At 39.6% G+C, this 14,254-nt stretch overlaps 1 protein-coding gene across 1 annotated transcript; it reads right to left on the bottom strand.

The window, feature by feature from the left end:
• Nucleotides 1-8,267: 8,267 nt before the first annotated feature.
• six4a (SIX homeobox 4a) lies at nt 8,268-14,251 on the bottom strand. Its single transcript, XM_028439011.1, has 3 exons — nt 13,362-14,251; nt 10,709-11,400; nt 8,268-9,002 (listed from the first exon to the last, which is right to left on the bottom strand). The coding sequence occupies exons 1-3, from the start codon at nt 14,096-14,098 to the stop codon at nt 8,395-8,397; spliced, it is 2,037 nt and encodes a 678-aa protein (XP_028294812.1). The 5' UTR covers nt 14,099-14,251; the 3' UTR covers nt 8,268-8,394.
• Between the last annotated feature and the right edge of the window lie 3 nt (nt 14,252-14,254).

The following is a 14,254-nucleotide window of genomic DNA, read 5'->3' as shown; positions in this document are numbered from 1 at the left end:
AAAAAACTTCTTTTCATGCTGTGAAAAGCATGTTGAACTGGACAATATGTAGATTTTTTAATTTTTTTTGTAATTACATATATGTTTTTAACAACTATTTTTGAAAAACAAAAATTGGTTGGTTGAATTCTAAAAATAATAATAAAAAAAAAACAGTCGGTCTCGATTTAATGACCATGGCAAAATATGTTCCATGACTGTCATTTTCTCAAATATAAATATAGTTAAATCAAAATATTGGATAATTAAAAAATACCAGAGCTGGTGCATCTAGTCACTTATAGTGATACTCATAACACAATATAACAAAAAATAATTCTAGGAAAGAAAAAATAAATAAAAAATATCTCAGAAATTTGTAGTTCTGAACCAAAAAAAAAGGTTGGGAACCCCTGGGCTACTTGATCATTTAGTTTATTGATATATTTTTATTATTCCAACACTTTGCATCTGCACATTCATGTGGAAAAAATAAGTTGAAAATAAAACAGCATAAGGAGAATGAGAGGAAGAAAAGGCTCATAGAAAACACTTCATAAAGATGTCATCATCAAAAAAAAAAAGACTGCTTTTCCTTCTGGATGGTTTATTTTCCTGAAAATATGAAGGAGTATCAGCTCACTGAACAGATGGTTTTCACTCTTCTTAAGTCCAATGTGCTATTTCAGCTGAAACGACTGGAACAAAGCAATAGTGTCTGAATTAAGGGGAAAATATCAGATGTAGTCTCTCTCTGGGGGGATTTTTTAAAAAAAAATTTTTTAAAGACGTCATTGTTGGAAAACATTAAAACGATTAAAAAAGAAAAAAAATGGTACTCAGCGCATCTTAACTCTTATTTTTATTTTCAGTTTTAAATTAATTCGTTAAAAAATAATGTAAATAAGACTTTGTCCAGTTCTCTGGTTGATCCTAAATAATATTGCGGCTGTTGTGAATAGAACTGCAGTGAAAAAAAAAAAAAAAGGCCTATTTTCTCCTCAAAATAAAACACAACTGTTGACATGAGTGAGTTAAATGAAATTGGAGCTGCAATTATCAGCTTAACAGAGTTTCCTGTCATGTTGGAAAATTAGACCTGGTACAAGTGCGCTGGGGTTACCCCCCCCCCCCCCCACTCCCTACACCCCCCACCATCAAAATCATTACGCATTTCCTCAGAGGACCCACCTCCACAAATATGCAATTAGGATCCGGGCTTTTTACAGTGCTCTGCTCCATAAACACACTCCGGGCGAACTAGATGAGCACATTTGTTTTTAGAGGAGCCCCTCCCCACCCCCCCCCCCCACCCCTTTTTTTTTCTTAAACTTGTGGCTTTGGTAAATAAACAAACGAGCCAGGCAGACAAACATAAACACACCAAAGGGAGGACTTTAGTCAGTGTGATGTGCAGCAGAAAGCTCCTAATGTTGTGCTTTCTGACAGAGAGAGGGCGCCACGACAAAAGCAAGACAACACCTAGAACTGTGTGTGTGTGTGTGTGTGTGTGTGTGTGTGTGTGTGTGTGTGTGTGTGTGTGTGTGTGTGTGTGTGTGTGTGTGTGTGTGTGTGTGTGTGTGTGTGTGTGTGTGTGTGTGTGTGTCAAACAAGTCACACAAAACACATTTATGACACATGCACTGGGAAACTATTGTGTTATTAAGATTTTCCATATAGGCCAGAGGTGCATGGCAACTTCTATGACAGCAGGGTGGGGGCACGTGATCAACATTCATGTCAGTATTTAGAATAATGACTAATCTGAGCGTTAACACAGAAAAGAACAATAGTAATTCTGTGTGTTTTTCTGTCATTCTGCAGTTTGTTATGATTGCATTTTGAGCATTTCTATTGTCCCTTTGTGTAGTTTTCCTGTAAAATGCATGATTTTTGGAGTCTGTTTGGATTAATTTTGTGTATTTATTTTTTTATTTGCGTTTTTTGGAGTAAGTTCTCTGTATTTCTGGTGTCGTTTTGCTTGTTTGCTAGTACTGTTAGTTTGCGGGGTCATTTTTTTTTTGTGTGTGTGTGTTTTTCTTGTATTTTAAGGTATTTTTGTTGTAATTTTCTGTAATTTTGTTATGCAAACCATTGCGATTTTGACCCAATATGTAAAACAGGTCACACAAAAGTATTTACAGTATGACATGCTGGAAAACTATTGTGTTATTTACAGTTTCTTATATGGGACCACAAAAGTGTTTTGTTTTTTTGTTTGTTTGTTTTTTCTTTTTTCTTCTACCTTGTTCGCACATGCTGTCGAAGGTCAACACTACATGTAGTCCAATCTTTTTGCTACAGAAATGCATGAATTATTATTGTATTTAATAAATACATTTATTTTATTGCATGAATGCGACTATCACCAACCCTCCCTATGGAAGGGTAAAAACACTTTATTAAAGGGAGAATATAAAAAAGAGCACAGTGTTGCACCTTGGTGAGGGGGAAGGGAACAGGGAAGAAGGAGTCAGGGTAGGGCAATGGAAGTCGTGCGGAAGAGTCGACTGCCAGTTGTTTGATTGAAGGGCCACATTTTCAACATTCATTTAAAATAATGACCAAAGCATTTTTATAGTAATTTCATGTGTTTTTCTGTTATTCTGTGTATCTTGTTGTCTTGTTTGTTACGAGGCATTTTGTGCATTTCTGTTGTCCTTTTGTGTGTTTTCCCCATAAAATGTATGTTTTTTGGAGTATTTTGTTGTGTGTTTTACTTGTCATTTAGTGTGATTTTGTTGTCATTTCCTGTAATTTTGTAAATTTGTTGAGTAATTTTTTGTATTTTTGTTGGTTGTCGTTTTGTGTTATTTGGAGTAATTTTGTGGTGTCAGTTTGTTCGTTTTTGTAGAAGAAGGTGAGTTTTTGGAGTATTTTCTGTTTTTCTTGTCTTTTACTGTATTTTTTTTGTAATTCTTATTTTTTTAATGTGTTCTTGCTTTTGTTTTGTCTATTTTTCAGTCATTTTGTACGTTCAGAGCCACCAGTTGCTCACTGTAGGCCATATAAAATGATCCCCTTCTTTCCCACAGCCGGTTGAAACCACCATGCAGGCTGTTGATCAGCCAGCTGAGTTTAAAGCCTGTAGTGGTGGGTCTGCCCGAACAGCCCATACCCGCTGACCCCTGGCCTCTCATTAGTGGGACGTGGAGCTGTGGAGTACTGTGCTCTCCCCAGGTCATGTTACATATGGCTTGCAGTCTGCTGCGTCGCATTAAATGTCAGCTTTGAAACCATCGGAAAGATCAGAGGTCAGTGTTTTTAATAAGACCAGAATTCTGGAAAAGTTCCCTCTTTTGTTTACATTTTCTTCTGCACTTCATTTTTAAAATTGTGGATAAAAAGAAGCCACTTATTAGATTGCATTGGGCTGTGTTTCTCAGATGTCAGCGTACCCGTAGGGGTATGTGATGTCACTACAGGGGGTATGAAAATTTACAAATTAAAGCATAACAATATGGGGGTTTATAATATATATTTTTAGTTAAAATGATAATCTTAAAAAATATGGTGTAAATGATCTTGATTAAATTAAGTAGGGTCAGTCTTGGTCTGGAAATGATAAAAACTATAGAAATAAATCCATTCAGGAGGCACTATATACCTTTTATTTACACTTATTACAAAATGAGATACTTTAACATGTGTTTCATCACTTTTTCATGCTGTATAGCTGTTTTTCTCATAGTATTCTGAGCAAAATGTTGTAGTTGGACAAAGGACTAGTTGGATTCAGAAATTAAAGAAAAGAGTAACTTGAAGTGAAAAAGTTAGAGAACTGGTATTGTTTAACCTTTACATGTAAAAAAAAAAAAAAAGGTAAAACTGTCGTTTTTATTTAAAATCATCGCCCCGTTTCACCTGTGCTTGTTTCCTGGTGTATTTTCATTTAACACAATACACAAAGGTGGAGTTTGGAGTTTTCTTTGTGCACCCCCTCCCCGTGAGACCCACAGGCCATGGGCTCTTTGCTGCAAATGGGATATTGTCCTGGGCTCCAACAAAGCTGTTTTCACCCTCTTCAATATTACAGGAGAAGTCACCTGATACCTAACAATCAGCTAATCCACTGCCCATGGCGACCAGGTCACCTGTGCTCAGGTAACTTTATCCCAATCGCATGCACATCCCCTCCCTTTCCCGCTGCTCCCTGACATTTTTCTTCTCTGAGCTTCAACAGTGAGCACAGACAATCAGCCTGTTGTTTATTTAGGTCATCAGTTAGATCACTGCTTCCCAATCTTTTTGTCCCCCCAGTTCCTCCATAATTTCATATATTTTTTCATGTTAGAATTTAGAACAATGACTAATCTCAGCATTAACCTATAAAAAAAAGTGTTTTTTTATAGTAATTTTGTGTGATTTTCTGTCATTATGTTTATGTTTGTTGTCACGTGCTTGTTTCGAGGCATTTTTTGCATTTCTGTTGTCATTTTCTGTATTTTGATGTCGTCGTTTGGCATTTTTTGAAGTAATTTTTGTGTATTTCTGTTGTTGTTTTGCTTGTTTGTTAGTACTGTGGGTTTACAGAGTCATTTTTTGTGTTTTTTGTGTCTTTTAGCATATCTTTGTTGTCATTTTCTGTCATTTTGTATATTTTTTCAAGTCATTTTGTGTATTTTTGTTATTGTTTTGTGTTATTTGGAGTGATTTTGTATATACTGCTGTCAGTTTGTTCATTTTTGTGGAACTTTGGTGTGTTTTTGGACTATTTTATGTTTTTACTATTGTGGAATATTATTGCGATATTGTCCTTTTACATTTGTAGAACAGCGGGCTCTTGACCCCTACATGTGACTGGAACATTATTCCCTGTAAGGCTTAATCTACAAAAACAATGAGTGCATTTTAAAATGTAGCTTTATATTTATTGTCAGAAGTGTAATACAATGGCATCTACAGTATAAAAATAATCCTATTTTAATAAATTACAATAAAATATAGTATTTTATTGAGCAATAGTACTGTTAGTGAATGAACACAGGTCAAATCGTCCAGCCCAGAGGTCACAGCAAACATGGTGACGCTACTTTTAGTTGCTATGCTGCAAAGAAGTGGAACAAACTGCCAGCAGAGCTGAAGTCAGCATCCAAAGTCAACATTTAGAAATCCAAGTTAAAAGCACTCTTTTTCTTTGCTGCGTATAACTGAGAGGGAGATTTTTTTAATGTTTTTCCTGCTGATTTTAAGTGTTTTTTTTTTTTATTGATTTTCTAACTGTTAAATTTTTTCTGTTGCACTTTTTAATCATGTAAAGCACATTGAATTGCCTTGTGTATTAAATGCGCAATACAAATACATTTGCCTCGCCTTGCTTGCCTTGGTTTGTGGTGAATTTGTCCAAACAATAGCCTAAAAACGAACTAAGAACATTTCCTAATTTATTTTTTATTTTTTTTTCAAATGAATTGTTAAATCATTCCAAGTACCCCCTGCATTATGTTCCTGTACCCCTGTTTGGGAACCACTGCGTTAGATCATATATTACTCCTGCAGCCAGCCACAGAGAACTATAATCCCCCCACTAGACAGAGCACCAATAAAATAAAATCCCACACTGTTTATCTATTTGTCAAACTTTGTCTTATCTCTCAGGTGCCCAATGGGAAGACATGTACACGATTTAACAACGAATCCTTTCAAGCCCGTGAGAAAAGGTTAAAAAAAATTCTGGATAGAGATGCAGTATCTATAGCCATGAGTGGCAGCAACTCAGATTGGTTGAATGTGGAGAGAATAGGAGTGGATTTGGCCTTCACCGAGGGGGAAAAGGCCTGTGGATTGCACTGAGCCGTGGGGAGCTGCAGACCCCCCACCCAAGAGGGGCTTTACTTCTGGAAATCTCATTGCTGTTTATTTGAATTACAGGGGCTGAGATGAGAAAACGGGGCCTAATGAAGTCCAGGTTGCCTTTGCATGTGCAAACGATCACTGAAGGTTTGCAGCAGCAGCAGGCACGCTGGATTACAGCATGCCCCCCCCACCACAACCCCACCTACTCCAACAATTTGGCTACACCAGGGTCTTAAATGTTTGGAGGACATGTGCTTTCTGTCTGTCATGAACTTACTTTCATTACATGCAGGCGGGGTCACTAAAATCCAGTAGATCACTGCAGTGTGCTGTCCACCATCATGTAGACAAATTTATTACAAATGGGAGAAGAAAAAAAAAAGGTCTGTTTTATGTTTTTATAAATATAAACTTTTATTGCAGTATGGAGATTTAGAAAAATACATTCACATAATTTCAGACAACAAACATATAATTCAAACTAAAAAAAACAAACAAAAAAAAAAACACAATAAAATAAAATAAAAACCAAATCATTAATTTAGTCTGCCCAGAGTTTACTTTTTTGGTATTTTACATTAAAGCACTGAAATGTCCATTTAAACTGAAGATTCATTCCTCGTGGATTCTCTGTGCCAGGCTGAAAAGGGGTCATTCATAGGCCTGTGTGAGTCCGTTCAAACTTTAGACTGCTGTTGTGAAACGTGCTGGACATGTTTGACAAATGGGCTCCACACACTCTCATGTCTGTCCCCTCAACTGACACCCAACAAATGTGCCTGTGATGGCGGCAGACGTACATCTGCTATGTATGACTAATAGCTTCCCTTTACAATCGTTCCCAAAAGTCAAATGCGACGGGAAATGTTCACAATTTATTTCTCTTTTTTCCTTTTTTTAGGAGCATCTCCATCAAAGTTCTAGAAAAAAGATCATTAATGGTACAAATGAAACGTCTAGCAGAACATACGACGAGTTTCAGCCATTCAAACGACATGTAACAAACAAAATGTGTCACTGAGAGCGCAACCATAGGGCTATCGCTAAGTTCGAGTCATTGTTGAGATAATCTACGTATACATTCAATGAGGCGAAATCTCTAAAAAACCTAAAAGTGGATTAAAAATGTGTCCATTGTCAAGTCACTGTTAGTGCAAATGCCAAGACCGACCAATGCCACTGTGTGATTTATAGTTTGCAGAAAGGCACGTTTGTCTTTATTGTTCTTCCCTTTTTTTTTTTTAAAATAAACCCCGCAAACTCATTTGGTATCATAAGAAACACTAAAGCAGAGTTTTTGCAGTGACGTGTGAGGAATAAGGAGATTTTAAAGTGCTTTTTGAAGGACACTTTTTAAATTGTTTTTTGCTATATGAGCAGCTTTTGTTGTTTACTGACATTTTCTCTGTTTGTGTGCAGTCCTTCACTAAAGCTGTGGCGCCATAGACTGAACCCCCCCCCCATCCCCCTTCATAATGACCTTTTTGGTTTGACCCAGATGACGCATTTAGTTTGGAGTAACATCCTGGTCACATGACCACCAGGAATTCCAGCACCTGCTTCTTCGGATCAAATCCACTCAACGGGAAGTAGCAGGTGTTGTCCATAAAAATGAGCTTTTAAACACGGCTCAAATTCACAGTGACTTCTTCTTCTTCTTCTTCTTCTTGTGAACAGCCACGGCGTTTCGTCTGACGAACAGGGCTTTTTTTTTTGTTTTTTTGTCTCTTTAAAGTTTCATGATAAACATATCCAGCACACCCATAGAGTGCATTGTTTAACTCCACTGATGATAAATCAAAGCAAATAATTTAACATTAAAAAAGGAAATAAAGGGTTAAACACACACTCGTGCACACACACGCACACACAAAAAGGAGTAATCATAATTCCTATTCAATCATTGTTCAGGTGGATGTGAGTCAGGGTTGGGGTCAGTTATAATTGGAATTGGAATTGAAAAAATCTATTGCTGTTGTAATCGAAATTGAATTGTAATTGAGTTCAGATAATTGACTTTGTAATTGAGATTGGCAAACTGTCAATTACAATTTCAACTCAAACCTGTGGAACCACGTTACAGTTCTATGTCTTACACGGGTGCAGTTAACGATGATCAAAATATGTTTTAAATCAACTTTTCCCTCGACTTGTCAGTTCCATTCAGGATCATTTTACCATTTTTTTTCTTAAAACAATGTAAATCTAGGGGTACACTAATAATATCAGACGCCTGCACCAACAATATTAATACCAATATTTTCATGTATAAAGGAAGCCTAACAAGGTAAACAAGAGATGAGAACCAAATTAGATGATATATAATATTTTTTAGTGTATTTTACATCTGATTTTGGACATGGGTCAAAAGTGACCCGTTATCATGAGAGATGCTAACAGAAAGCTAACACAAGAGGAAGGCTCAGTAATTGTGATAAATTAGTTTCAAATTGTAATTGTAATTGACTTTCAGGGGGAAAATATTAATTGTCATTTAAATTGTAATTGGAAAAAATGTCAGTCGCCACAATCATAACTGAGTTGTAATTGAACATTGATAATCAAAGACGTGATTGTAATTGAAAAATGTAATTGACCCCAACCCTGTGCTTCTGCAGGTTAAAGGTCAGCCATGTCCTCGTCCATCTGCACTGTCTGTAGTTTAACGAGTTCCTTCCCCTCGGCGGCCCCCAGCTCGCCGCACATCGCCCGCACCATCTCGTTCATGCCTCCCGTACCAGAACCGTCCAATTTGTTCTCCGAGAGGTTCATGTAGTTACTATTTATGCCGCCGTCCATCATGTGTGAGGAGGAAGCCCCTCGAACATCATGTCCCCCCCCGAGGTACTCGGCGGGCTGGAGGTGATGGCCGCTCGGGTCCGTTTGAGCCATCAAGGGCGTGCTGACGGTGAGGGTGGTGTACACCTCCGGCTCGGGGCTGGACGAAGCCACGGTGGTGACCTCTGCGGTGGAAGCAGGGACGTGCGTGGGGGAGATGTTTTCTGAGTTGGGGGTGACGTAGGTGATGTGGCCGTTGGAGTCCAGGTGGAGGCCGTGGTGATAGGAGGAGTAGACACTCCCCTCCAGGGGCTCCTTCTTAATGGATGGATGGTTGCTCATGTTGTAGAGGACGGTGCTGTGGTGCAGAGACGTCATGGTCAGCTTGTCCTGCTGGAAGGAGTCCTCAGTGGAAGAGCTCACTGCTACATTATTCAGAGCCATGGTACCTGCAGTGTAGCAACAATAGATCAATACTCTCTCCCTACAGTAGATCCTCTTCCAACAATTGAACCTCTACGTCTCTGTGTGTTTCATAGATCAGTGTTTCTCAAACTTTTTTGGCTCAAGTACCCCCTTTGTCTTATTTCTGAATCCAAGTACCCCCTTTGTCCGACTATTTTGCTCAGAATACTGTGAAAAAACCACTATAGAGCATAACGATGACATATAAGTGATAACACACATTTCAAACAATCTCATTTTGTGAATAAAAGCAATGAAACACCATTTAGTACTTCGTGAATAGATTTATTTATAGTTTTTATTATTTCCCCTCGTCACTATTCAGTTCATGTTCTAATCAAGATCATTTCCATCATTATGATTATCATTTTTAACTTAAAATAAACATTATAAAACCCCATGTTTTAATGCTGTCATTTGTTAATTTTCCACTATCTCTCTCTCAAGTACCCCCTGTAGTGTCATCGCGTACCCCCATTTAAGAAACACTGTCATAGAGAGAGGGACATGGTTTCAAAATAAAAGACTATTATATGTTAATTATTCCATTTTTTTGCTTCCTTAATTGTTCCTCCCTGTGTATTTCCCTGCTTAATGTCTAAGTAAGTGCTCTAACAGTTTACCCCGTGTTTCCCTTCTTGCCCAGGAGATCAAGGGCCTAATGATGATGAGTGATGGTGACTTCAGAGCTGCTTTCTCTTCATCTCTGGGCTTTTAAAAGGACCACCATATCAAACTGTGTGGGTGTGTATGCTGTGCTTTACCCTTTTAAAATTTATTCTGCTCTGTTTTATGTGAAGTAGCCCCCCACCCCCACCCGGGTTATAGGCCCAAACATGACATGAGCTTTATATATGGGTGGTGTAGGTGCATAGAAACCTTGAGTAGATTAAAGGCTAAATGTAATTTGTTATCAAGTGAAAAGACTTGGCAGTAACAGCATTGGTTTAGTTTTGATTCACTTTGGGACATTAAAGCAGAATATTTCCGTAATTTTAAGGTTTCAAAACCATTTAAAAAAATTATTTCTCAAATACAAATAAAATAAATATGTCAATGTTCAATCATAAAAAATCAAAATCCAAGCTCATGACATTGCTAGAGACATGCTCTTGAGTCCTAACAGTGTCGGCCAGGGGTGTAAACTCATTTTAGTTCAGGGGCCGAATACGAAGCAGTTTGATCTCAAGTGGGCCACAGATTTTATGTTGGAAAACGAGTAGTTTCAACATTATTGTGCCATAGTTTGCACTTCTACGTATACATAAAACACAAAATATGTAAGAAAGCGACCATATCCAAGCAATAAGTGATAGATATCACTCCCAGGAGGGTCTTCACATTAAATTTTCCTAGATTTTGAGGCCTATTTCAATTTAATTAAGGGAATAATTTGATGAAAATTGTTGGATTTAGTAAGAATTTTGAGGGGGTTTTTTTCAACTGTTTAACATTGAAAATGATTGCAATCATGCGAAAACTGTGAGCCCCAGCAAATATTTTTGAGTTTCATTTGCAAAATGATTGATGTTGTCTCCGTCATTTTTACTCTCTCTTGCAGGCCAAATTGGAAGCTCCAAAGGGCTGAATTTGGCCCACGGGCCATGAGTTTGACATTGGTGTAGGACAGCAATACATCAACCCTGAATGATGAAAAATATTTACTAAATGAATCATCACCTGAACCCACCTTGTGCAATAGTTGAGGCAGATGAGAGCTGCAAGGGTGGGAGACCCACGTTGTTGCTGAGCAATGAGCTGCCATCGCTGTCTGAGACTCCACTCGGTACCTGGACCAGACTGTAGCCCCCCAGCTGCAGAGCTCCAGACGGGGAGGTGAACGTCAGCACCGAGGAACCTCCGTTCTGAGCTGCCATGGTGTGATGAGCCTCCTCCAGCTTCACCTCGGTCCCGTTAACACAGCCCGAGTAGGAGGCGTACTGCAGGTTGGACTCCTCACCGTTGCCTATAAGTCCCTTCTCCTGTCCTGTCTGCATTTGCATGTCCACCCCAGAGCTGCTCAGGAGAACCCCCCCAGACGACCTCAGTGGACTGAAAGCCAAGGGCGGGATGCCCAAATTGAGCCCGTTGAAAAGGATGTTTCCAGGTGAGTGTAGATACGACGAGCCACCATTGTGGAACACAGTGGGGCTGTTACTGCTAACAAGGCTACCATTGTAGAGACCACTACTGCTCGAACCAGGGGGCATTTTGATGTCCCCAATCTGCTGGATGACTACCCCAGCATCCAGAGAACCTGTTTGAAGAGGAAGCGTCCCATGAGTTATCACCCCATCGGAAGAATTCGACAGAGGACGAGGAGACAGTTCTTCTTGGCCTTTGCTGGATTCATCTTCTGTGCTGTGGTTTCCATCAGATTCACTGGAGGAAGAAATAGAAAAGTGACTTTGAGCTGACAATAAACAGAAGTATAATAATCTGCATAATATGTAAAGGTTCCTGATTTAGAAGTGGACCATTTGGCTTTATTTTTGGCCTTTTTGAAGTAAGTACACTTTTAATTGTAAGTACTAGTATGTCAGGTTGAAATGATGAAGATCACTTGAGGTCGGTTAACTGTGTAAGAAAAAATAGATTTGTTGATATATCGCAATATTTCACTGCGTGATTATCGTATCTATCCAAAAAATGTCCAGATCAAGTTTTTAAACCACGTTTTTTAACGAAAAAAAAAACATTTAATTGTGCTAACATATGCACAGATTTGATAATATATTGTGATATTTCACCACGTGATTATTGTATCGATCCAAAAATGCACAGATACATTTTTTAAATCATGTTTTTTAACTTTTTTTTTTTTTTTTTTTAAATTGCACTTACATATGCATAGCACGTGAACACCCGGTCACTATAGTGTAAGTGCACCACACACATCAGACCTTGTTAAACTACCTCACTCCTCAGTGCATATTACCTTGGAAGTTTATTGCACTTTATTTTCATCAAGCATACTTTGCACTTGTATAGATGTATGTGATTGTTTTTTTTATTTATTTATCTTTTTAAGAATTTCATAATTTAACAGAATTAGAATATGTAGTAGAAACAAAAGTTAAACTTGTTTTTACATTTGTAATTTCACAGTTTGATAAACATACCACTTTCTTTTATTGCGTATCGTATTGTTTAGTAGTGGGATATATCGGGATATATCGTTTCCCTACATGCAAATCGTGAATCGTATCGTATCGTCAAATCCCTGGCAATGCACAGCCCTGACGTTCGCCCACATGTTGCAGAGAGAATCCTCGAGGCTGTTACTTCACAGCTGTGAGAGTGTGAAGGCCTCATACCTCATGCTGAGAACCAGCAACCAATGAACACACTGCGCTACCATTTGGCGCAAACATTTAAGGGGTGAGAAAACAAATGGCTGCACCATCAGACTCTCATTTCATATTTTAACTTAGAATCCTCTTCTTCTTTTTTGGTCGGAGGACCAGGATTTATTTACGTGGTCGCCTTTAAACTTCTTGGAAAAACGTGCACAAATAATAAAAATAAAAAAAACTACGTAAACAACAGTTGCTAAACCAAAACACAAATAGGTCGTGGCCATTAAACCCCCACTGTGCGTCTGCGTGTGTGCGTGCGTGCGTGTGAAAGAGAGAGAGAGAGAGGGAGAGAGAGAGAGAGATAAAGAGAGCGGGGTCACCTCCACCAGGTGTGCGTTGTCTTTGTTCGCGCACAGAGCGAAACATGAAAGAATAGTCAACACACTCTGTTTGTGAGCGGGATTATGAAAAGACTCAGAGCTCAGAAATCCTTTTTGGTTCAACAGCGAGAGAGGAACAAAAAATAAGTGATCATAAAGATGATTTATGTGCGTGGCTATGAGGACACACGCACACGTATGTGTGTTCACCTACACACACACAATTACACTTCAAATGAAAAAGAAAAACACTTTGTCACGTATTGACTCTGTTTTCCTCCCAGTGTTATTACTGGAACGTTTATTATTTTGGTTTTACTTGTAGATTTCATGCCTCTCAGCCTCAGCGTTTGAAACCGGATCTGTCTGGCAACAGCTTCATATTTCAAAACATTAAAAAAAAAAAAAAAAAAACGTGCGTATAAGCGCTTAACGTGAATTTTCATCTCCTTTATTTGTGAGTTTATCTTTCAAAAAGTCAAGTGTGTGCCCGCATGTGGGTGTGAATAGTAGTAGCAGGCCTTCAACTATAGCAGAGGGGCATTCACATTGAAATTTCATTGTAATATAGGCAAAGTAATTAAGTTCAAATTAGATAATTTTGGTGCGCTTTTACGCACTGAAATTGCGAGTGAAATTGTCTTTGATCTTTGGCAGTTCTCACCTTTTTGATTGCGCCTCCGACGGGTTTCTGTCCCTCTGTCTCCTGTTTTTAAACCAGTTGCTGACCTGCGTCAAAGACAGTCCTGTTATCTTGGCCAGGTTTCTTTTCTCGGCTGGAGACGGGTACCTATTCTGGTTGTATAGATCCTTCAGCGCGTTCCGTGACCTCTCCTTGAAACAATAAACAGTCTCCTCACCGTCCCAGATAGTCCTGGGTAGAGGATACTTTCTCCGGATCCGGTACTTGTCCACCGCGCCCAGGGGTCTCCCCCGCGCCTTCTCCGCCTCGGTGTACCGGGCCTTGTACCACAGCTCTTGTAGAAAGGTGTGGTTGGACGAGCTGAAGCTGTGGTTCTCCAGAATGCTGTACAACTCCTGGTAGCGAGCCTGGTGGAACGCAACGAGCGCCTGCGCTTTGAGAATGCTCTCGTTGCCTCGTAGCAGGTCGCTCTGCGGCAGGGACCACAGGAACCTGGCCAACCGGTCCACGTTGCCCCCCTGCTGCAGCGCCTCGCACACACACGCCACTTGCTCCGGGGAGAACGCCAGAGAGGACGCGGCGCTCACCAGGAGCTCCGTGCGCACCGCGTCCGCGCCCACGGCCGCGCGCTCCATGGACATCTCCACCGCGTCCAGCGCCACAAGCTTGATGCTCTCCCGCCTGTCCGCCGCCTCCTTCACATTTTCCCTCTTGATGTCATTAGCTGTTGTGACTGCCCCGGCAGAAGAAGAAGACATTTTTTTTGGTTCAAGCCTTCTCTGATAAAGTCACTCCTCCTCCCAGCTCGATCGGGTTACCTCCTCGCCATGCGAACGCGATCGGATATCTGACAGCAGCTGAAAGTAGATATCTCTCACCCCCTTCCCTCCCAGCGTGACTTTTACACTGCGGGA

Source organism: Gouania willdenowi, chromosome 22 (assembly GCF_900634775.1).
Source record: "Gouania willdenowi chromosome 22, fGouWil2.1, whole genome shotgun sequence".
NCBI classification, from domain to species: domain Eukaryota; kingdom Metazoa; phylum Chordata; class Actinopteri; order Blenniiformes; family Gobiesocidae; genus Gouania; species Gouania willdenowi.
This window is presented reverse-complemented; position numbering and strand designations above follow the sequence as displayed.

Bases quoted from the DNA above. Each gene is read 5' to 3' on its own strand.
- six4a (XM_028439011.1), bottom strand. From the start codon at position 14,098: ATGTCTTCTTCTTCTGCCGGGGCAGTCACAACAGCTAATGACATCAAG. The intron at 11,401-13,361 runs GTGAGAACTGCC...TTCTTCCTCCAG, and splicing joins TCGGAGGCGCAATCAAAAAG to TGAATCTGATGGAAACCACA. The intron at 9,003-10,708 runs GTGGGTTCAGGT...GCTACACTGCAG, and splicing joins TGCCTCAACTATTGCACAAG to GTACCATGGCTCTGAATAAT.